This window comes from Falco naumanni, chromosome 7, assembly GCF_017639655.2.
Source record: "Falco naumanni isolate bFalNau1 chromosome 7, bFalNau1.pat, whole genome shotgun sequence".
Classification (NCBI taxonomy): domain Eukaryota; kingdom Metazoa; phylum Chordata; class Aves; order Falconiformes; family Falconidae; genus Falco; species Falco naumanni.
In genome coordinates this window covers 27,111,472-27,136,340 of record NC_054060.1, presented here as the reverse complement: position 1 = coordinate 27,136,340, position 24,869 = coordinate 27,111,472, and the positions used below count along the sequence as shown (strand labels likewise).

At 43.7% G+C, this 24,869-nt stretch overlaps 2 protein-coding genes across 6 annotated transcripts in view; both read right to left on the bottom strand.

Moving 5' to 3' along the window:
* Window positions 1–666: 666 nt before the first annotated feature.
* KLHDC2 (kelch domain containing 2) lies at window positions 667–15,338 on the bottom strand. Of its 4 annotated transcripts, none has more exons than XM_040602467.1 (14): window positions 15,251–15,338; window positions 13,455–13,622; window positions 12,553–12,632; window positions 11,416–11,533; window positions 9,909–10,024; window positions 7,424–7,505; window positions 7,253–7,336; window positions 5,091–5,171; window positions 4,955–5,013; window positions 4,493–4,602; window positions 3,952–4,024; window positions 2,705–2,792; window positions 1,600–1,652; window positions 667–1,354 (listed from the first exon to the last, which is right to left on the bottom strand). In XM_040602467.1, the coding sequence occupies exons 2-14, from the start codon at window positions 13,608–13,610 to the stop codon at window positions 1,231–1,233; spliced, it is 1,224 nt and encodes a 407-aa protein (XP_040458401.1). In that variant the 5' UTR covers window positions 13,611–13,622; window positions 15,251–15,338; the 3' UTR covers window positions 667–1,230. The 4 variants fall into 4 exon arrangements, with proteins under 4 accessions (XP_040458401.1, XP_040458400.1, XP_040458398.1 ...); XM_040602466.1 differs by having other exon boundaries at window positions 15,199–15,306; XM_040602464.1 differs by lacking the exon at window positions 15,251–15,338 and adding an exon at window positions 14,729–15,104.
* A 367-nt stretch (window positions 15,339–15,705) lies between these two features.
* The window catches only part of KLHDC1 (kelch domain containing 1), a 31,374-nt gene continuing 22,210 nt past the window's right edge, over window positions 15,706–24,869 (bottom strand). For both annotated transcript variants that reach the window (XM_040602468.1, XM_040602469.1), the window contains exons 9-13: window positions 22,438–22,550; window positions 21,624–21,696; window positions 17,408–17,492; window positions 17,017–17,069; window positions 15,706–16,681 (exon numbers count right to left, since the gene is read on the bottom strand). In XM_040602468.1, the coding sequence (XP_040458402.1) occupies window positions 16,507–16,681; window positions 17,017–17,069; window positions 17,408–17,492; window positions 21,624–21,696; window positions 22,438–22,550 (499 nt within the window). In that variant the 3' untranslated portion in view covers window positions 15,706–16,506. The remainder of the gene's footprint in view (window positions 16,682–17,016; window positions 17,070–17,407; window positions 17,493–21,623; window positions 21,697–22,437; window positions 22,551–24,869) is intronic.

The window sequence follows — 24,869 nt, the reverse complement described above, 5'->3', positions numbered from 1 at the left end:
AAAAAGCGGGATTTTCTTTTTCCCAAAACGTGCCGAGAACCAGAAGCGCGGTCCCAGCTGCTCTCACCAACACAGCCTCACTGTGCTGCGTAATTGTCACCCCTGTGGAAGTGAGGGACAGGCGGGGAAGACCTGGGGCCAGAGGGTCAGTGTAAACTGTGCGGGCTGCATCAGCACCCCAGAGCGAGGTGTGAAACCACAGCTCAGCTCTGCCAGTCAAGCCTTGGCTACCGCTTACACAAGGAACCACCGCAGGCATTGCTGTACAGAATTTATTTTGTTCTAGAAGTCAAAGTTTTTATTTTTTTTTTTTATTTTCTAAGGACAACTTAAACATGACTTCACCCCATCCCCACAGCAGGACAGCCTGTTCCTTGTCACCTGCTGGGGCTGGTGACTGGTTGAGTCAGCAAAGGCAGGCACTGACCCTTCTGCAGCCACTCTCGGCGCGCCTCCACCAAGCCAACGTCCTTCAGGTGGTTCCAGCTGTAGGTGAGCTCCACGGGTTACCAACGCGGCCCATCACAGGCTCGAGCACTTTCAGTTAACGCTTCTCAGGGCAGAATATCTGCTACCTAAGGTTCACAACAAGTTCCACAACATAAAGAGTTCCAAAAAACCAAACTACAAACAAGGAGAGGGTAGCAGTGCTTTAACATCTGAGGGTTTACAACAACATCTGAGTTTATTAATGCTGACAATGTACAATTACCAAATCCCAGTTTTCTGACCTTAAACGTTTGTGGCAGTGTTAAGCAGACTGTTTCCTAATGCTGTAGGCTACCACAGGACCGCTAGCCTGTCACTTCAGCCTAGACTGAAGCAACACCCCTCTTCAGTAGCCATGACCTGCTTCGGTGGTTCCTGCACAACCCCTGCCGTCCTCAGGTCCTCGACCAGGGACTCCGTAACAAGCACTTCCACGCATGCACACCCCGCCTGCTGCTGGGGGCTGGCCCTCGCCCACACCTCAAGGTGGACAAACCCAGGACTAGTTTTAGCTTAAGCACGGGATACATCTCCACTTGCATTAAATACATTTATTGCAAACATCTTTACACAAAAATAGGTTCTCTCTAGGCCATTCACATGCAACTTAGAGGCAAGAAGCAACTACCCACCACAATAACAGAGATTTAACCTATACAAGTTTAATGTTTGCCACACTCGGTAAAATTATTACATCTTCTTCGAACTGCCCGTCCGTGCGCAGCTCGTTCGGCAGCAGGCTCAGGAGCCTGAGGTGTTGTTGCTTCCAAACCGCTGATTGACGCTGTGCAGCAAGTGCTTGGGGAGGCAATTCCAGGAACTGGCCAGCATCTCCTTAAAGCAAATGACTGCTTCCAGGCACAGCCTTGGGGAGAGGAGACACGCTGTTAGCGTGAACAAGGGCTGCAGGCTAAGCTCATTCTTTAATGCTAAGTGTGCGTCTGAAAGGGATCTCGCTCTGCCCTCTCCTAACTGGCTGCTGCTCCTTCAGCTTTCTCGAGAGGAAGAACTGTTTACAGTTATTTTTAGGAACATAACAGATCTAGCGGTAACCCTGCACTACTTGTCTTGGCAACACGAGAGTTTCACGTTGAAGTCTTGCTTTCTTACCTTACGAGAGATCTCGGTTGTAGAGAAAACACAAGTATTTCATTACTGTGAGCCTGGGGATGGGGAGGGGGGGAGAGAAAGAGAAGCGGTTTGGTTATGTGGATTCACATTATTGCAGCCCAGGCTCACATAAACGGACCCCGGAAAGGAAGGCAAATGGCACAGCTCTGGGGACTGGCGAGGAGAGGCCGAGGTGGGGGGATAGACTGGACTTCACGCAAGCCACAAAGGCAGCAAGCAGACAGGCTGAATGCGGAATTGCTCACCAAATCCCGCAACATGAGAAGTTACGGGCACACGGGGAACCACAGATCAACCAAACCCCTGATCTAGTGACACTTCACACAAAGAGCCAGAGGGGAACGGGCACACCAGTGGCCAGGCTCACACACCATCCCTGCGCCACATCTGTCCGTGTTCCAGCTGACCCCCTGCAGAGAGCAGGACCACCACCTGCGCGCAGGGGAACTGCACCGAGGGACCCTGGCCAGGGGACTGCGAGCAGGCTCAGCAGCCAGCTGGGTTTTGCCCGCAAACCTGCCCTTGGCAGAGCTGAGCTGATGCTGCACAAAGAGCTGTTGCATCACTCTTGTTTGCCACTCGCCCCTTCCAGCTGATGCCCACTGGTTCTCTTGCAGCAGAAGGTGCTGGCACGCTTGTTCCCAGTCTCCCTTTCCAGCCAACTAGTGTTCTTACAGATCTTGGGACACCCCCACCCTGGCTCAAGAGCCCCTCTCTGCTCAGCCTTTTCTTCCCCCTTCCAGCATCCCAGCAAAGAAATGACTTTGGGAGGGGCTCCCTGAAAACACCCCCAGGAGCAGCACAGGGCAAAGCTAGAGAAGTAGGTGGGAGGTAACAGCCTCCAAGTAAAACACACATGTGAGGGAAAGCAAGTCGTAGTTTGTTTAAATAATGAATAATGATCAGGTTTCCAGAAAAGCAGCAAAACATTTCCCCTTCAAGCTTTGTTTACACGCCTTTGTCAGTCCCTACAAGATCACACTGCCAACGACCAGCATTTCACTCTCGCTGGAGCGATAACGCATCACAGCTCCTGCAGGAAGGGCTGGGCTGCACAGGAAGGGAAAGTTCAAAATAAACTTACAGCTTTGGAGTGGGCAAGTAAGTTGTTGGCACAGCCCCCAAAGACGATCACCTCTCCCTCCTCGCTTGCACAAGCGGTATGCCACAACCTACAAACAGAAGTCAGCACTGCATTAAACAAAAAAGCCACCCCACCCAATAATGCACGTTTAAGATTTGTATTTAAAGTTAACACACGCGACTTTGCCCTTCCACCAGCACGCTGTAGATGTGACTAATTCAACAGGTGTTTATGTTCAGGGAAGGAAAACTGGTCAGTAAATGGTGGGCTGCGTACGGCAGCCTGGTTGGGGCAGGGCTGCAGGGCTCAGCAGCACGCCGCCCGCAAGCGCAGGCACCTGTGAAACCCACAGCCCTGTCGCTTCGGGAGGACGGCCGTCATCATCTGCTTGCACAAACGTTATGTTCCTGTCCCACTCGAGTCAAAAGACTGAATGAACACAGTCACTCCGGTTCTGTCTTGCTTTCTTAAGACTTGAGGAAACAACTAATCACACACGTGTGTTCGTGTGTTCACCAGCAGCAGGGCACCGCTGTGCCGCTCCAGGGCGCGGGGGAAGGCAGGAGAGGAGCAGCAGCTCGGCCCTGTTACTGCCCCAGGAAAACAGACCCCTCCTCATCCCCAGCAGCAGCAAGAGCAAGGCCAAAGAGGGCAAAGCAGGAAGCACTACTGCTTTGACTCGTTTAACCTCAATCAGAACACCGCCCCGAACAAGACGGACCACAGTAACTCCCGTGATGTGAGTGTTCTCAATGCCATATACATGCATCACAGTAGCTCTGATGCTTTTGAATTGCAGGTCATCATCTCTCATTTACTCGGCAGGAAGACAAAAATATCCTGGGTGTGCACAGGGACTAGCCACCAGCCAGGATACCCAGAACGGTGACTCCTGCCTCTGTCAGGTTTGCTGGCAGTGCGAGGACACATGGCTTCCAGTCAGCTCCGGTGCTGGCAGTCACAGCTGGGAGGCCTCTGCAGCCTGGAGGTCAAACCCCAACGCCCCGCTGTCCTGCCGCTCCACAAACACTGAGCTATACGCTACCTCCAGCGCCAGTGCCACAGCGGTGCGCGTCCTGCATTCCGTGTGCGTCCGACACACCCGCCTCTCTGGGGCAGAAGCTAGCATTAGCGCTGTGCTGTTCAGAAAAATCGTAGAGAGGAATGCGTGTCCTCTCTTTGACAGCCAACATCAAATGCTTCCTCACTCTTTTTTAATGTGTTTCCAAGAAAAGTGTCTACCATACCTGGGCTTTTCAGAGTAGTTATGCTCAAACTGTATCCACTCGTTCTTGCTGATACAATAAATCCAAGCATCGCCTGAAAACAAGCAAAACCCCGATACAGACAGCATCCTGTTAGTTCTTTCACATTTGCTGCAATAAACATAGACTCCAGTGTAACCATTTTTGGTCTTAAATAAATCACGTATTTTAGGAAAAACCATACGAAACATTGGGCTACCTGTCTGAAAAAAGGTGTTTGATAGTGGTTTATGGCAGTGTAGTCAGAGGGGAAGGATGGGGAGCTGTAGAGCTCATGCTAATTGCAACTTGCATTAGATACATTTTCAGAGCAGATTAATTTACAAATCATACTGCCTCAACACACTCAGCAACTCCTGCCCTGTGAAATTAGCTGTTGGCCTTAAGGAGCTGGATCACAAGTGCTTGGAAGGAATTTAGCAAGAATTTAAGGTGACGAGGCAATAATTCAAGCTTCTGTGCACAACTGTTCAAGAACACAAAGAACAAAAAGACAACACAAAATCCTTTTGGAATGACTCACTTAATGGCTGCTTGTCAGTGGTGAATCCTCCAAAGAGAAAGAGGTGATCTGAAGAAATTGGTGTTAAAGAATGCCAGGATCGGCCAACTGGGCAAATGCCTTGTGTGATTCTGCATTTCAATAAAAGCACCACAAATTATGCATGTGCTAAAATAAAATACTGCTCCTCTTCTCCGCTCTGATGATTTTTCAGATATTCAAAGGATGCAGCTTCATACTGTGCATAGCTCATGACCCAACAGCAAATTTAATTTTTTAGACACGGTAAAAGAATTTTACTTGTATCAGTACTTCAAAAAGCCTGACAGCAAGAGTCAGCAACTGATCAGGAGGATCAGTTCTACTTGAGCTTGCTTGCTTACTTGCTGGAGTTTACAAAGTTTCATTGGGATGATAGAAGTGAATAAAAATGGCATCTTCACATTCCTTTACAAACAAAAGAACTCAAGTTTTAGTACTTACATTTCATTCCACTCCCAGGTATCCAGATTCAGATAGTAAAGATCGTTCATTCTGGACTCCTGCAATAAAGTAGACGACGGCTGAAATACTCCATTTATGTTTCAGTAAGACACGGTTACACTGGGCTGGGGCTTACTCTGTATCTGCCGCCGAACACGTAGCCTCTGTTCCCAACTGTAGCACAGGCGTGAGCTGCTCGCGGTGAGGGAGTTTTGCCCTGGGAAAAGAAAATGTGAAATAAAAGGTAAGTTTATTTGATACAGTAACAAAAGAGAGAATACGTTGTTTCACCAGAAACCTGTGGCAGATCAAGTGAGGAGGAGCCGGGCTGAAGAGACCCGTCACACACATGAAGCAGCACGGCTGCGGCCACGTCAGGCGCCCTGGGATGCACGGGGCGACAGCAGACACGGCGGGGAAGGGGCCGGGCTGCTCTCGGGCCTCCCAGGAGAGTACACCTGGACATCACACTCCAGGTAAAGCGAGGACTCACAGTGCCAGAAATCACTCACCCGAGGAGATGAAAGGCTGAACTAAAGTCAGATTTAAGGCCAACAAGGAGCAGAGTGGAAAAAATATTCAGTAAGTTCTCCTGTGTGCAGAAACTTGGTTTTTTTGATGGATGGAAGATCAGAAAACTCATTAAAAACGGGATTCCCCCCACCCACCCTTTGAGTGTCAAGGTATAAATTTTGCCTTTAAAAGGGGCTTCAGACAGTCACAGAAGGCCTCAGACTGTAAACAAGACAATGACATAATAAATCATTAGACAGTATTTTTCTTGAGCTACTTCTGGACATATTTGAGATCTGTATGCAATAAGACAAAGCAATTCTTAAGTAACTCCTTATTCAGATTACTAATCTCCAATTTCATTTCCTCCAATTCTGTGGCAATGTCACTCCATTTGCCTGCTCCTGAATACTTCCAGGACACTTCAGATGGTGCATATTTGCAATTACAGAGTAGTTCATTTTGTTTTGACTACAATTCAGCACCCAAGTGAAATGTATCGAACCGCCACATTAGCGAGGACAACAGGAAACCATACAGTTCATTTTCCTGAGCTTCCCATGAGCTCAGTGCCACTGAAGCACGAAAGAAAGCAAGTCAACAGAAAAAAAGATGAAGACAGACAGATCTGAATAAAAGGCAAATTTCCTGGTTTTGGAGAGGAGAGGAGACCTCGGTAAAAGAATGGTTTAAATTCAGTTTAAACAGCCTCAAGAATGCTACTGAAAAGGCAGCAGGTAACTATTATTTTGAGGGGATGTTTCTAAAGCCGGTTCTACCAACAGCGTTTCAAATCCCTCTCTTAACACAAGTGTGTCGTAGCTAAGACTGCAAACACAAGCTAATGACCCCTCCGAGGCCACGTATAGGAGAAAAATTAATGGTGCCGCTTCACTGGCAAGAGAGCAAGGCACAGGGAACTAAGACAGCTCATTCATCAAAAGCCAGAAGGGAAGAGAGCCCTGGTCAAACAGTCCCAAGCTCCAAGCTTCAGCCCCTGGCCAGGTTTTCTCCCCGGGCTGGATCAGACAGACTGCATGTCCCAGGGGGAAGGCAGACCAGCAGCAGCCAGCAGCGCTGCAGGCACGGTGCTTCCCGCCAGCCACCGCCACAGCAAGCGGCCTGTGATTCACCCCAGGGAGAGAACAAACTCAGCAAGCACCACCGAGACAGGACCAGCTCCACGTGGCCCATTTGCAGAGCCTCAGGCTCACAACCCTTCAAGGCTTTTCTCACATCCTCCTGCCAGGTAGCACTAGGTATTTCAGAGAGCTGAATAATTCTTTGGGAGCGGTTTATATCCCGAAGAAGGCAGGATCACAGAGCACCTGCCAGCTAAACACATGGCAGTTGAAGACGAGCAACACGTAAACATGGCTGCAGAGTAGAGCAGGAAAGCAAAAAAATGTATTTTCGGTGAATTTCCATGCTTCTTGCTGGCAAACAGTTAACCACATCTTCTAAATTACTGCCAGGGAGATAGATATTAGAGACAGGATCCCCGTGAGATACAGTGGGTTAAGACAGCTTCACACTGCTAGTTAACCGCACACACCGCCAGGCACTCAGAACATCGGCGGCCCCAAGCCACTGCCGCTGGGACAGGCCACTGCCAGCCCTGCGCAGCGACAGCACACCCCTCTGACGTGACACAAACGAAAGCGGTGAACCCAGGCCCAGCAGAGTCACGCTCATTTTCACAGGATGCTACAAGAGATATAGCAGACAGTGCCCGTATTTCTTAAGAGCTGTAACTTAATTAACTGACATAAGATTAATAATTACCGTAGTTATAGGCTGGCTCCAAGTAAAAGTTTCAGTGTCCAGAACATGCACGTGGTCATTCCACCCTCTAGGAAGACCTGAATTCTTTAAAAATATTAAATAATCAACAAGTATTAATAAGTTCTAATTAAATATTAAGTTTAAATAGAAATTACTTCCAAGTTTACTTACCCAAAATGAGGTTTCATCAAATTCGAAAGTTCCCCGTTGCTTCCCTTCAGGAAAATAACCATAACCTCCAAAAAATATTAGCCTGCAATAAAACACGCATCAAGATCTATTAGAAATGCTATCACATCTGTTGCTACAAATTAAAGTTCTGTTTCAGCAGAGCCTTTACAGAAGACAGGAAAACCAGGAAGCTCCTTTGGCTTCATTACTTCCAATATGTCTACAATGCAAGTTTTCCAGGTGTGGGGCCCTGTTTCTTGCCCAATCAGCCCTACCACCCACATTAAATCCCTCTGTAGCTGTTTCCCACGCCTCAGGCTTCCAAGCTTTGCACTGGTCCCAAACACGTGATGCTGCCAGGCCTGCTGCCTGGTCACTGCGCTTCAGCCTTCGCTACTGGGGCTCCCACACAGCAGCTACAGGGGTTTATTCCTGCAGTTCCCTCACTCTGCCCTTTCCAAGCCCTCTACCTGTTTTTCCCAAGCCCAAAATGGTCACAGACACTCCCGCAAGAAGCAAGGAGAAAGCATTACATCTTGGGCACAGTCACTGTGGAGATGGATGCTAGGCAGGGCAAGGGGAGGCCAAGGGACACTACATGCAGCGGACCCTCTACCAATGAAACTGCCTGGGAAGTGATTAGCTTTGGGAGAGGAAGGTATTTTCCTTGTTGCGCTTGTTTCAAAGCCTGAAGAACAGTTACTATGAGCTGTCGCTCATCTGTTTTTACTGTTCTTTTGGTTTTTAAAATGTAATTTACATTTAAGTTTTACGTTTGGGTTTTAGCACATATTAGAAACTAATGGCATGATTTTGCCAGAAATCCTTACTGAATTATGAAGTAACAGAAAACAGTCTACACCACCTAACGAAACATCCATAATACCAGTCTCGCACAAGCTGACATCTAAACTGATCACATCGAGTGTCGTAACAATAAGCTTTCTCTCCACATCAAGAATCAGAAAATTAGCATCACAGGCAATTTCCTGTCTTTCACGAGTCTCTTCAGCAAATACCAAACCAGTAAGCTTCCTCTCCACGTAATGGACAAAGCAGCACAAGCATCTGTAGTGTTCCACACCAAAATCATTGTACATGGCTCAAACACAAGGACGTACGGCGTCCCTGATTTCCTCTGCCTCAGTAAAGCCAGAGATGCTACAGTCAAGACCAGCTGTGCAAACAGGCAGAAGATGCCTGTGCTGTCCAGGTGATAAGGTTTTGTAGGTAACAGCTTAAAACCCTACCCTGACATGACAAGATGGTGGCATCCTGTAACCCTTGCCAGCTGTGACCAAAGAAGAACCAAAGGCCCCTGACTGTCACCTCCTATTTGCATCAGACCTCCTCAGCCCCGGCATCGCGTACCCCAGCAGCACTGCCCACGCTGGAGCAGCCCACAGGCTGCGGAGAGACCTGCTCTGTGGGGATCAGCCTTTCCAGCTTCTCCTGCAAGGGGAAAATTCTGGCCATGTGAGCTGTCACTTGTGCCACAGCATTCAGGAGTCCTGTTCTCTGGAAGCCAGGAATCCTCTGAGAAACCAGCCCTGGGTAAATGCTCCAAGAAGAAAGCCAAAGCCCCTGACCTCCCCTGAGATAATTCACTGCCACCCCCGACCTCCTGAGCAGCTGGGGTACAGCAAGCCTGTGGAAGCAGGAAACTACCTACAACAGGGTCTTTCCTCAGCCCATCCTCCAGTGCCAGAGGCTGGAACATCACACAGCTCCCTGCTTAGGGGACTAGCACTGCACTAAATCAATGGAACATGCAAGGCAACAACGTTTTGCCCGTCAGGTCACCTGGCTTCAACACCTTCTACCCATCTTCCTCATCTTTTCCAAGGTTTGCGATGCCAGAAGGCCTTCTGCCATCTCTGGGGTGCTATCCCAACACATTAAAATTGGACAACATCAACAGCAGTTCAACACACTCCTTGTTTTGTGCAACCAGCACAAACACGACGAACTCAGTATGTGCACCGCTGTAAAAGCCAGAGATTAAAATGGCTTCCTGCTCTTCAACTACCACAGAAAAGCAAGCTGTCCCACAAAATGTGACCAAAAGACTGCATTTTCCATGATATAGGGAAAACAGGCTTCTGTGAAGAACAATTCCAGATGCAATTGCCGAGAGGAATGACAAGTAACCACAATGCAGCGCCTTTAAAGCCCTGTACTGAGAATGCGCTGTGGAAGATTTGCCTGTAACGCGCCTACATTTTGGACTGTGACTCACAGAGATACCCTACAGCTTACACCCAAACTGGGAGTGAGGTTTTACCCTTATCAACTGCTGAAGTTTTAAAAGGCTGGCTGGGGAAGAAAAGCACCATCTTCCTGAAGCATGCACGTGCCACAAACAAGAAATCGCTTGTGCAGCTCTTGTTCAAACAAAAAGACACAACAATGACAAGACTAAGAGTGATTAAAAGCAAACACACGCGCAAGGATAGCTGTGCTGACTTTGTTGCTGGAGCCTTACTTGTTTTTGTAAACCCAAACGCCAAGTTTGTCCTTTGATGAAGGAGGTACCCCCTGACACTCTACTCTGACCCACTGCAGCACTTTGTCCGTGGATCTGGAATTTAACATGTAGAACTGTAGAAAATAAAAAGATTTTTTTTTACCCACACAGTTAGCTTAAAGCTTAAGTCTGACTGATGTTAAAATACTAACTTTTATACAGCATGTACTAGTATAGGAATAAATTAAAAGTTCTTTTCCTAGCTGCACAGAGTACCGACAGCGTTTGGCACAAAATATGGATCCAAAGATCCTTATCTTTCTGCGGACTCAAGCCCCAAACACTTTTTACAAAGGCATCAGGATTATGGACATGAGTTGTACCATCCCAAGGCTGACAGAGGATACAACAAAGGAGTGTACAAAGTAGCAATTCTCTTACAATAATAATAATAAAAACACTGGTTAAAAAACAAACAAACAAAAAGCATAGTTTTCTACAGTATCATCCCTTCTCTGCATGTTACATCATTTTACATACACAGAAACAGCTGATACACATATATAAACCAAGTGAAATGTAATACCACAGCAGAAAGGAAGCAAGTCACACTTTATAAATGTGGCTTGTTTCAGACCATTTACAAGCATTGCATCAAGCTACTTTCAGTTTATATTTAAGAGTGAGGCCAAAACTATTTAACCTAAACCACTCTTCCAGAACATCAGAAAATATTATTAGAGACTCCAGAGAAGAACTGCATTTCAAACAACTACAGACCAGTTACAAATCACTCTGATATTATTTCAGTGAACTCTGGAAATTCCCATCTTTCAAAAGAAGCAAACTCAAAAGCACCAAATGCAATACAATTTATAGGGTGAATTGCACAAGAACAACGGCAACCAAAACAAGTAATAGGTCATGGTGTTTCTTCAGAGCTGTAAAGCTACCAGAGTACAATCATCATGTGAAACGATGCAGAGCTGAAGGCTGACCTGTTATACAGAAGTCATGTTATCTGACCTGCTGCAGAGAAATTAACACACTGAACGGGTAAAAGTCAGCCAGCTAATCACCTGCCTGGAAAAAAATAAAAAATCCAAGCAATAAGCACCATATTCTCTTAGTAAAAACCTCCTAGGCAAGCTCAAAAAGAACATGGCTTCTATTAGCTCACATCTGGGAAAGCAGCTGACAGGACGAGAAAGTTGGTTACCTGCTTCCAAGAACTAGATATGCAGCCAGTAGATGAAAATACTACGTTGCAGAAGCCGCAGAGGATACAATGACTGGAATACACCTTCAGCATTTCCTGTTATTAACATTTAAGCTCTGAAATGAGATCCAACCTGTCCAGTCATTCAGAAGAAAATGTTTCCATGATTTGTTACGATTATTGACTTCTCGCTTTGGGTGGATTTTAATTAACTGAAAAGGCCACATCTAGTTTATAAAAAATGGGAACAAAAGCTAATGAGGAGAAACATATTTGTGAGGAGGAGTTTATCTTTAAATTACTAACCTTGTTTGTATTGCCACGTGCATGATGTCCTCCGAAGAGGTACACCACTCTGTCTACACACACAGCACAACTTCCAGACATGGAAGGTGGAACATCTCCCTCTGTTTTACTCTTCTTCCTAGAAGCACAGTTTAAAATATTTTATCTGATAAAAATGAACAATAATGATTTTATCTGGAGTGGAATTTTATAACGCTATCAGCATGTTTTTAATTAATAGGTCACTGCACACCATTCAGTTACGGGTTCTTCACACCCTTGCAGGTTTAACAATTTACACCATTAACCTGGTATGAGGGAGGGGGGTGGGGAAAAGGCAATTAAACTGATACATGTTTTGTGGGGGAGGAATCCTGTCTACCTAGTTCAGGAGTTTGGTATGCCTTTCACGTCCAAAATCCTCAGGAAGATCCTCAGGCAAAGAGGACACTCCTGTCTAAACTGAAGGTTTCTATTTTGATACTGGGTTTTTAATATTTGTAAACATTATAACCACAAAGATAAGCTTCCGCCCCACGTCCAAGGCTCTCGCTAACCACGAGGCCTGGAAGCACTGCTGAAATTGAAATTTCTGCAAAGCACGGAGGGGTCTCGGCTTCGTGGCACAAGGCCCTAGCCAGCTACAGAACGGGAGCACTGGACTCCCTTCTTCTTGCACTATCAGGCACGCAGGTTTCACACAACTTCCAGGTTCCCAATGATCTAAGATGACATAGCAGTTTCTTTGGCTGCATCAACATTTAAAAACAACTCCTAAAAAGGACAGGAAATAAAAACCTCAATATGGGTTCCTTCACCGATATATCACTGTAATCAAAAGTGGTATAAATACAATTTTCAGGTGCTCTATCCTACACCAGGCATACCAAACCACTTCACACTGTTGACCACGTGCTCCCTGTATGGGCTGCCTCTCCTACTTCAACTTGTGAAAACATATTTGTTGTTTTTATAGAAAAAAAATATTTGGAAATATTTTACATATTTATGCAATAGTTTGAGAGGTGGGAACAAAGAAATCAGGTAATTCTCTCTCTGTTCACAGACCCACAGACCCTCAGCATGCTTTCTATACCAGTTTAAGAATTTTTCTTTTTTCCCCCCCCCAAACCCCAACATTGTAATTATTTACTGTACCATCTTCCAGTTTCCATGTTGTAGATCCATATTTCATCTCTAGGCAGATAGAAGTCATAAAATCCCCTAACTTGGGCATTCTGCAGAACAGGTCAAAAAAGACAAATGCTTGACACATTGAATTACAGACTCCTGTGAATGCTGACACGCCCCCTCAGAGATCTAATCACAGAACAGCAAACAGCAGGAGCAGTACCCGCCACACTCCTGTACCTCTCACCTGCAGAGCAGCCCTCAGAGAGCAGGTATTTGCCTATTTTAGCTTTGGCTGGGGACCAGACAAGCTCCCAGCAGAGACTGGGGTAAATAGAAGTTAAACCTCCTTTTCATAGCCCAGGCAGGATAATTAGGTGCATAAATGAGTTAAAATTTCCTTTTTAATTCCCTCACCCCCCGCATAACACCAGCAGAACAATACACCAAAGCTTTGTCTTGGGCTACTCATTTATTTATCAAGTTAACAACTGATCTTCACCCTCATCAAAATCTTAAAGTGACTTGGTTCTGTTCGCAGTACACATACACCCCAGTGTGATAAATAACCGACCTGTGACCACTACCATGCGATATATAGTTGTGCTGGTAACACCATAAATAAAAGCACCATTTTGCATGGTGTGCATTTCAAATCAGACAGTATTTGCTCCTCTTCCAACAGACACATGAGTTGACAAAGGCAGTCACCACCCTGCATCCCACAAAAAGTTTGCCAAGATCTGTGTTTAACACTCGTGATCTATTTCAGTATTTAAAAACTCTTAAATGCCATATTCTAATTTGTTAAGTGGAGCTCTTCTTTTCTGGGGGAGGGATACTTTTACAGAGTCACTCCCAAACAAATGGGATGTAATTACCAGCACCATGGGTGGCAGAAGGCTTACTTAACGAGGAGAACAGCCTACCTTATAGCCTCCCCAGACATACATGCAGCGTCCATCCGTGACTGCCACGTGCCCGCTGCGCTCAGCAGGGCTGTCGTTCTCCAGCTGCTCAAAGCTGTCCTCAGCTGGGGCTGGGAGCTCTTCGTCTGCCTGCAGGTCTTCATTATCATCAGCCATTTCGATACAGTGCTATGGCACAGAATAACACATAGTATGGAGCTTTGAAAACCATCAGGGGAAACACCACAGTTAAAAAAAAAAAAAAAAAAAAAAGAAACTACACACTGTTGTTTCTTTCACAATGATGTTTCAGCGGAAGAAGTTCTCTCATCAGTCAAGAGACTTTCAGATGGGGATTCCTCAGTGGTGTGCAATTTATAATGGTTTCGGTTGCCAATTTGAGCTAAGGTATCCATCTGGGTTTTTTTAAAAACCACATTTATCTATAAATACATTAACTGTTGACAAAAAATAAAACAACCCACAGTGGAGAAGACTCAAAAGCTTTGCCTATGGTATGGCTTTCACAAAAGTGAAAACTCCTGCTGCTTTTCAGGCCAAGTCCCTTTGGGTTGCCTAAGCCAAGACTCCCACACACAAACTTTCCCACAGCTGTTAAATGCAGGATGCGTTACCTACGGTAAAAAAAAAAAAATACCAAAGCAAAACACCAAAAACAATGCACGAAACAAAGCCGCCTGCTCCAAATCACGCTAGCATGCAGAGGGCCAAAGCCCAGAGCGCCCTGGAAAGCCGACAGCCAGGCGCACCCAGCCTGTGCAGCGCAGGGGTGCGAGCAGCCGCCGCGCCAGGGCTTTGGTACGCGGGGAGCCCCAGGGCCACGCTGTCACTGGGTGACACCGGTGGTAATTCAAAGCCCCAACTGCCGGAGGAATCAAGCCAGGAGAAGCCGCTGAAGTCAGCCCTGCCAGGTCATCCTGGAAGCTGCCTGCACCCTCCGCCTCAGCCTGCACCGGAGCTGGGGGACCCCAACGCCAGCCACCTGCCACGCGGAAGCCGCCCCCGAGCCCTGGCCTGCTGTTCGCTCCCCTACGGCCGTGAGCTGAGCCCGTCACCGCAGCGACACTTTCTGACACGGATCAAACGCTCACGGGAGCTGGGGAGGGCCCACAGCAGCTCCGCACAAGCAGGCAAAGCGAGAGGAACGCGGGGCCCTTCCCGCGGGCGGCCGGCCCCGCGCCTCTTCACCTCACCCGCCCCACGGCGCGGGCACCACACCGCCTTCGGGAGTTTATTTCCGAACCTTAATTGCCCTTTCAGTCAGAAATCCGTACCCGCAGCTCCATGAAATCTGTCTGCTTCAAATTATCCGGGTTTTTACCGGCCTCCCCCCAGCGACCGGCACTCTTTATTTCTTTTGTTTTTAACAACCGAGCCACGCTGGACACTTGTGTGTCCCCCTTCAGCCATTCTTCAGCTCCCTGCTGAAACACTTCTCACGCCGCCGCGATTCCCGAGCCCTCTCCGGCTCTGCCCTGGCTGTCCACAACCCCCTGACACCCCGACTGACCAGCCGCGGCCACCTCCCATGTTGAGGCAGCCCCGATAAACGTCATCTGTCGCGACATGCCCACAACGCAGCGGCCAAGCCGAACGGCAGCCGCACGGCGCTGCGCAGTGCGCCATCACGGCACTTCCCAGACCCGCTAACAACCCCTCCGCGGCCCTTCCCCCGTCCTGCCAGGGCGTGAGCCGCCCCCCGGCCCCCCCGCCGCCCCCTCCCCGCCCAGGGCCCGGCACCTACCGCGGCGGGGGGCTGCGGACCGCCCCCCCCCCTCCCGCCTCCCCTCCCTCACCTCAGCGGGGCCCGCACAGCGCCTACAGCCGCCGCGGGCGGCCCCTTCCGGCAGCGCCGCGCAGGCGCCGCCCCGCCCCGCCGCTGCCTGCCCCCCGGGCCGCTGCCTGCCCCCCGGGGCCGCTGCCTGCCCCCCGGGGCCGCTGCCTGCCCCCCGGGGCCGCACCCTGGGAGAAAAACCCGGGACCAAGGGGGATTTGCGAGGGTTCTCGTCAGGAGCGAGCCCCGAGAACCGAGAGATGGCAGCTGCTCCGTTAAAAAAAACCCAAAAAAACCCACAAAACAAAACAAAAAAGCCAGGGGCTTAATGCTGCACGTTTAGCGCTGGCTGAATCCCGGCTGGGCTACGAGGCCAGCACAAAACTGGCCTTCACACACTGGTTTGCTCCAAAGCCTCCCCTCCCCCACAGATCAAGTTTACAGATTGTAAAAAGAATGGGTCAAAACCAGTCCCACTTCAACTCTAGAAAATTTTAATGACTCTGATCCTTTAACTAAATAATTGAAACTGAAAAATAGCCAAGTACTACATATGCTCTTTTTAAACAATAAATAAACTTTTTTTTTTAACAAGAATTAAATATAAACTTTACACATCCAAAATACAATATACAACCTATTTCAAAAAGGACTTGTTGATTACAGAAACATAGTAAAACAGTATTATGAACTGCCCATAAGCTTTCCTACACCAATGGTGATGCTGCCTGTGGCAGGCCTGGATCCAAATCCCACGGAGAGCGCGCCGACACTCCTATGTCGGGCAAGACGTCTGGCTCCTTCGTTTGACTGATGGTCAGGCGACAGAGCCCAGTGGAATCAACCAAGATTCAGTGGTGTTAGCGCATAAGTTACCTTTTTCAAGACTGGTGAGTGTGAATCTTCCCAAGATACTGTGTTGGACTAATTTAATATGTTCCGAAAGGCTGATGTGATAAGGCTGTAATAAGATTTTAGACTTAAGCCAATATTTTATCCGATTGGAAACATTCTGTATCATCAAAAAGAATGAATCATATGGACTGTCTCATTAAGACCACAACAGCAGAAGTTAACAATATATACAAATGAACTTTTATCCATTTTCTATAATGCAGAAAACAAAAGAAACTTCCATAAAAAGGATTTCTTTGTTCTCAAACTTCACTTAGAAACTCAACAAACAGTTGTTCTGTAGCATTAGTAAAATTCAACAACAAAAGACTTTGCTGTACACCATACGTAAACCAAAGTGTTCAACAGTTTTGTTACCATTGTTCATATGGTGTTTAGTTGGCTTTGTCTTTCAATTTCAGCTTTTTTCTCTTGCCGGTGCTTAACTGCTGCCCAGAAGGTTATTTTTTTCAGCGCTTGCTGTGATAATTCCGATGGCAAGCACGGTATTTGATACTTTAAGAGAGCTGCGTTCTTACCAATGCAGTCAAGACACAACCTGAAGAAAGAAAGAAGAGGAAAAAAAAGAAAGAAAAGAAAGAAAAGAAAGATAAAGTAAATGGTCTATATCCTAAAGACAAAAAAAGTGACATCTAATAAAAGCTTGTGATGTTCGTTCTATATGTTGAGCTTGCATGTGCAGGACAGAGTACTACACGCCACCAGTGTCTGAACTGCTATGGATCGCCATACATTGCACGTTTCAAATATTTACCGGGGAGGTAATTTTATATTTTACCTGCCTATGCAGAGCGCATGGTTCAAACCTGTGTCTAAAAGCACAGTGCCGTGACAATTTACACTAGACAACTTGTGCCAATAACCTCAACTCACCTGAGCAGCGAATAAGGTTGAGTCTGAAATATCAACAAGTCACTGCAGTGACCCTAATCAACAGAAAAAAAGAACCATTAAAATGACAAACAGCTTCTCAGAAATATCACTATTTTCTAGATTAATGTAATATTTATTACCACAGGTATAATTTAAAAGTGATAATACCTAAATAATTATTTATAAAGAATCTGAATAACAAATTCCTTTTTATGAGCCCAACAAGGGCAGGAAAAAACCCTTCAAAATTACTTTCCAAAAACACCTAAGGTCACATCTTAGAACACGGTATGATATGAACAAACCTGATAATATCACCAATCATATTAACTTTATTTTATTTCAATTTTAGTTATCACAGAGATAGGATTTATTTATTCAGTTTACTGACTGTGTCCATGAAATGCAAGTCATCTTTGCTTCCACCAAACACCATCACTTCTCCTTCTCTTCCAAGGCAGGCTGTATGCCACAATCTAGAAATAAAATTGTGATTAGTGACCAAGGAACAGCAATCAGCTGTGTGTTATCAGCAAAACAAATTTAAAACTTAAATGGTTTTAAGGGTTTCTGAGGAGCAGCAAGTTTACTTGCATGTCAACCTCTTTACCTCACATATTCTCCTCCATTCTTCAAGTTTATTTTCAAAAGACTCTTTTGCTATAAGGACAACTAAAATGGAAAGGTCACTCTTCTAATCCCGTGATTCAATTACTTTACACACAGAGACTTGAAGTCTTACTGGCCTCACTACTCACCCAGAAGAATTTTACAATTTCAAGTAATGTACTTTACAAGTTGCTCTGTGGGCTGCAGAAACAATAAAGCCTGTTCTTCATCAACCTGTGTCTGAAGGCAAACCTTCCATTCTTACAACAGAATGGGGAATAAGCGCCGAGCCCTCAGTGGAACACAGTGCTGATGAGAGCCTCTCCTCTGTCTGGCCATTTATTTGCACAGAGTATGTTGGGCCTTAGTATCTCTGAGGCTCCTGCTTCTTTGTCAAATATTACTGAAATGGGTCAATTGATTCAAAATGTACGTGGGCAGGACAGGCAGCCGTACATGCACAAAGCACAATAATATAACCCTTCTTAGGAAATTATTTAGAACATTATTTACATTAGACATTATTTAAAACTTAGACATTATTTAAAAACTCTTCAGAGGTAAAAAATAATACCCTAAAATATATTACTCATTTCTTTAATATATTTAATATAAAAGGAGAGAGCAATATGACCATTGATCTCATGAGATTTTTGCTGAATGATTACCTTTCATACAGGCCAGTATATTTTTGTCATTATCTGACTTGTCTGCTCTCTAGTTATATATACTTTGTCGTATCTATCACTACTGCAACAAAACGTTACAGTGGAAAATTTTTGGAAAACAAAATAACTACAGAAAACAAGCTTTTGCTAAAACCAGCTTTTAGTTTTGGTTGTGGGTTTTTTTTCTTTTAAAATTTTCCACTATTTCTTTAATCATAACTACAATTCTAATGGCTTTAAGCCTGTGAGGTTTTCAGTACTGACTCTTATACCTGAACACAAGGATGAGAGCTTCAGAACACCAGTTATCCTGTTTCAGTTTTACACTTCCCCCCAAAGATTCCTGGGCATCATTTTCTGTGTGTCAGTTACTTAGATCATGCCCACAAGTTTTGTGTTGTGCATATAAAATACATGGTATTAAAAAGAAAACACAACAAAACCAAAACAAAACCTGACTTGTACAATCTTGCTTTAACAGAGATTCTGCTACTTTAGCAGCCACACCTTGTTAGATTTACTTTTTATTATTAGCAGTTAAAAATCTAGAATTTTTATACCAGTGTATTACCACTGAAGTAAGTATCACAAGATTATCACCACCAGAGCTCTGGCCCTTTAAATCTGCTTAACCAAAATAATATGCACCACCGGAACTTTCATGCAAAAGTAAATTTTCTTTCTTTCTCCATTCATATCAGTAATTATTCACCATTCTCCACAGAGAAAAGGTGGGATACAGTTTAGCCTTCCTCATACCTGTAGATAGATCTGTCTCTGGCTTATCTGCATTATGAAAACTCTGGCCTGGACTTCATCACTGAAGAACACTGGGAAGCCTTTCCTGCCTTGACTTTGTTGACATCCTAGCTTGCAACCTGATGCTTTTTCTACAGACTGACAGAGTTTATGTCCTCTCACAGCTGCTCTAAGTTATCACCTAAACATTCTAATACAGCATGTTATTTAAATCATACAGATGTATAATCTAATAATTGATAACCTTTTTTTACACAGCTTTTCTAACTAGAATAACAGAAATACATTGTAATGAAAACACTGGGAGTCTGTAATTTAAACATACAATTTGTTCAATACTTTAACCTGGCATGCAAAATGTTAGCTAAAGTACAACTGATGGACAGAAAGAAGAAAAGTATGTTCTACCAATACAGAATCAGAGATCTATAACCTGGAAGACAATTTTTCAGAAATCAATTACTAAAAATTAAGGTTGAAGGAAATGATTCTTTACAGAATTTAAGGAGGGAATCACTTTCGCAGAAGCATTAGGAAAACACGTTCATGCATGTGTGATATACCACATATTTTTATAAAATAATGGAAATGATTAAAAAGTACACATATACGTGTTATCACCAGTACATTTTAAGTCCTGCTGTGAAGTCATATGAGTGACAGAACTGATTTAAACCTTTTTTAGCTGCACAGATCCAGCAGTAATCCTGTGTAAGTATAGGGATACAATTATGGTACAACTAAGTACTTCACATTCAAATTAGTTCAGTATAGACCAGCTTTTGGCATGGCTCCTTTTATGCAAGTTTCCAGGACTTCCTGAAAAAGGTAATTGAAGTTTCTCTTTTTAGGGGAAAAAAAAAAACCCAACAACCCAACTACAGGGGAGGTCTTTTATTTCAATAAAGAATTAGGTCAATGAAAGGCAACTGCCTTCAGCCTACAAACTGCACACTAAAATCTTCAGATAGTGGAGAACCACAGGACACATTTGGACTTGAGGGAGCTCTGAGACTCTTGTCAGCTTGTGACCCAAAAGCTCTGTTCTTGTAGGAGGGGGTCTGGGCTGTGTGTGCTGTACAGTTCCCAGCAAATTTAGCAGCACCAGCCTCAGGAAGCCTCTTTGGTGATCCTGCTGCAGCAAGGAAGAGAGCTTGCTCAATAGCCTCTCTGCCAGCACAGCCAAGTGACAATTCCACTTTGTAGCCCTGTATGGAATCTGCCCTCGGACTGCTGGAAAACCACTTGGGGCTCAAGAGTCACAGGTTCCTCACATCCAGCCCTGCCACCACTGGAGGCACAAATGTTATTCCAGCTTAACAGCAGAGTAAAGGCTGAGCTGCAGCTCCCTAGGCTGCTGCCTGCAGAAAAAGCAAATTCTGTCCCTTCCCAATCCTTTTCCATGATGCACCGGTAAAAATAATTACACAAGGTGAGGCAGTCTGCCATTTCAGCAGTTAACTTTTATGAGACCATCCATGTAAAGAACTGAACACCAAGACAGACACGATCCTTGACTGCTAATGATGTGCTTTTCTATTTAAGGCAGTCATCAGTCCCTTCATATATCAGTTCACTAACTGTAAAAATACAGAAAATATTCTATGAAGCTAAGGTATAAGTTTATTTGGGCTTGAAGAGTTTGAAATATAAGAAAACAGAAAACTTGATCTACGGTGCTGCTATATTTAAAAGACGCCCTAGAATAGGATAAAACAGGAAGAAAGTTAATTGAAGTAAAGATATTTCAGTAACAGAAAACAGAATGGAAAGCAGGAAGCATGCAAATGCCAGACCAGAATTGTACACTGTGCTAAAGGAATGATATAAAATTGTGCTGAGAGTACCTGGGTGATTGTATTGAATGAACTCCATGAAAAACTTATATTTACTATCTACAGCAAATCAATTTAATAGTATTTATATTATAAATGCAAGCAATGCTTCAAACACAGGGAAGGGGAACTGTCTGGAAGAGACAGTACTGTTGCCAGTATGAACAACACACATTCTAGAACCAGGTTGGTTTTGGTTGGCAGTTAAATCCTCAAAATAACAAAACTCTGCAGTCATTTACTGTGCTGCTTAGTACTGCTGCTTAGAAAAAAAAAGAAAAAAAACAACAAGCAAGAAGGTATTTCATAATACTTTTGAACCCTGAAAGATGCATCAACATTTTCATGGTTGTCCCCACCAGTGCTTCTAATAATGTATCAACATTAATCAACTTTTATTATTCTTATAGATTATTAGTTCCTCAAAAGTTATGCAAGATACGTTTTCTTATATAAAAATAATTTGGCTAACAAACACCAAGTTAGTTGGACACCCAGATCCTTCATTACAAAAACTCTTCTAATGCAAGTAACCATCAACTACAACAAATACAGAAAGTAATAATGCTGTATCAGGTGTGAAGGAACATAAGTTAGTAAAACAAACTATTCAATCATACGGCATTAATTTTCTAAGGTATTCTTACAATGTAGTTTAAAAATACTATCCAATAATTTAGAAGTACTTATTTTTTATAAATTCCTTAATTTCAGCAAAATATCTATTTTCGTATACCTAGGCATACTCTTCGGCAAATGGGTAAGTTGTTTCCATCCATTTGTTGTAATGCTGTGAATCCAGCCATCACCTACAATATAAGAACATACATTAGTACTTTTTCGTGGGATGAAGTATTACCTTTTTTATTTATACAAAAAGCTCTGTGTTCTAAGAGCACATATTAAGATAACAGTAACATCATCACTACATTAACTTGCATCTTTTCAGTCTTTGTGATTTAACCATTCAGTCACAGAAAGATCACCACACTGAAATCTGGAATTAAAATACACTTACTTTTTTCCTTTCGGATACACTGAGAAAAATCACCCCCTCTCAGTGGAATATAACTGTGACACTCAAAACTATTTTCACTGATTTCACATATTTTCATGAAAAGAAGTTGCCTCTTCTAGAAAAGGAACTCAGTATAAGATTATCCTACTTCCTATTTAACGTTTTGTACCTGTGATTTGTTATTAATCCAAAAATCTACATTATGTTGACATTATTATTTGTATCTTCTCCTGCAATTTCTATTGATATCAAATTACACCTTTTTCATATCAAAATGCATCAGACTCTTGCCTTTATTCTTTTTGATGACAGTTTGATGAAAGATTTATTATCATATGTTCTTGTTGTACTATATACTATGTGCTCCTATATTTCTATAAAAGTAATAAGATAGCTAGAGAAATACTCAAGCGCCATGAAAATTCTCTAACAAGATTTAGGTCTAAGTAGCCTGAGAAAGACAACAAATGTGCACACTAAATAATGTTAGTGTTAAAGCGTACAATAGAATTATAATCTCTAAATTACTTACTTAAAGGAACATTATCAGAACTTAGTCCACCAAAAAGAAAAAGTCTGTCATCTCCTATTGTAGTCAACGTGTGCCAGGATCGGTCTTTTGGTTTCTCTCCATTGATATTAATTCTTGGTGAAACAAATAAACAAAAACAAATTTTCAATTAATGCTAAAAATTAGCCTGCCAGAAATTTTAATAGTTCACTTAGCTTGTCCTAGAACAAACTTGGATATTTTCCCAGTGAAAAAGCTGCACTCACACAATTTGAATTTACTCTTAAGATGAATGGTGTTAAAATCTAAGTGAAGTAATTTTTTGTAGTAACTGTTCTCTAAACAATCAGTTCTATAAGTATCAAATTTAAGGACAAAAGCATTGATTGTTATTTTGGTTGTCTGTTTTCTTAAGATCACTAAAGCTACTACTTAATGTACAACTGAAGGCACTTAGGACAGCAAAGGACGGACCACATATTCAAATAAACTGCACAATACATGTAGGTAAACAGACTAAGTTATTTGAGATAAAATTTAATGAATTCTGAGGGTCTAGAGTTTCTCTACTCCTAGGAAAATGATTTTAAATTATGCAAGTGTTGTGGCTTTACCTTTTATCCAAAAGCTACTACCTCTTCAACCACTGTGCCTTTTAACACAATAGTTAAATGGTCACCCAAACTTCTGAGATAAATTTTAGTACAACATGGAATTCCTAAGTACAAAACAGACTCAGGTTTATTATCCCAAAAATCTGTTCATGTTACAAAACCAGGAATTTGATATTGATTTCATTTTAGTTGCACAGTTAGGTGTGCTCAAGATGAGAAACTGAACAGTAAAGAATCTGAACAGTAAAGAATCTGAACATAAGGGATTACCTACAGCAGGTGGCCTGAATCCACAGCATCAGTTTACATATTCAGCTGTCTTAGGAGGATCCCAAGAATTAGCAAGAGTAAGAACCTCCAGAGGGCATCAGCCCACCTAGTATCTGGCTACTAAGCAAAAAGACGAACTTATGTTGCAAAGTACCTGATTAGATACAAGAATCTAGGCCACCGCATACTCAGTACATCCTTATTTTGGAAAGATGATGGAAGAAGCCAGTGCAAACACCTTTAAGGCCTCTCGTGGGGTCAGAACGTTAGTCGGAGACTGTCCAGAGGGAGTAAGAAAGGAATATTCAATCCAGGTAGACTATACCTCTCAAAGAACCAGTTACTTTTTTTCCCCTCCACTTTCCTGAAGTGAGGCAACTGTAATATACACAGACGTGTGCTCAATCTACAATATGAGCAGCGCAGACAGTCAGCTGTATTTCCTTTGTTATCAATGAAGAGAAACAGGTCCTTGAAAAGCGCAACTCTTGATTTATTTTAGATGTCTGCCTTAGCAGCAGTCGTCTCATGCCCAAGAAGTGCCTGTTTCTCTTAAGTGAGCTCAGAGGAAGCCTAGGGTGAGTAATACAGGCATCTGCAGTTCAGTTAAAGGAATTTCACTACTGGTGACTGCTAAGCAGTTCTCCATCTGGAAGCAAAGCCTGAAGAATCATAGCTAATTAAACAGTGATTGCAAAACCGTCCTACTAAATTTGGCACTGAAGTTGAAGCCAAGTCACAATGTTTGAGTTGCTTTGCACAACTCTTGCATGAGAAGCTTCTAAAATTGGCAAAGGGGCAGACTGTGCAGAGATACAAACAGGCTTTGATGTTTAGAAATATAGATATACCAGATACTGATGGCTGATAATGTTTCAATCTTTCATACCACTGATACAAAACCCCCAAAAATCACAGTAAGAGAAAGAACATAATATTGAACATTTTGAGTAACAAGTCAGTGGAGCTCAGGGAAAGCAAGGTAACTTCTGGGTAGTGGCAACTGAAATAAATACTGCAATCTCATGCTGGAAGATATTACTGGGTTAGTTAGGTTAATATTATGCAATTCCTTAAGAAATCTACATAAAGTTGCATAAGAAAAAGAAGACATGACTGGTTAATGAGAAGCCATGGGGCTTTAAGTAAAATCATCGTTGCATTTGGAATTTTTCTTTTAGGAGATGTCCAATAAGTGAATCCAAATGTAGGACTGCACAAACCAAGCCCTCTTTGCTGGGAGACATGTACCTTACAGAAGAACCTCAAACACCTGCAGTAAACTTGTCTTGGTCAGCAGCATTCAGACAGCTAAACTTTTTAATCTGTATTAAATCCTTGAGTCTCATTTGGTGATAATTCACATGGGCAATCAAAGGCAATCTCTTTGCAGCTGCGGAACGGCTGAAAATTCTATTATCAAGACGAGAAAGGTTGCATCTTGCCCAGTTTTTAATTCATCATTAGATCAGAAATTTCAGTAGAAAGGAATCTGAAGCTACAGCATAAGGCAAGGCTCCTTGCCAAAAAACACCTAGAGGAGAAAATACCCTGACAGCAAACTAGTCT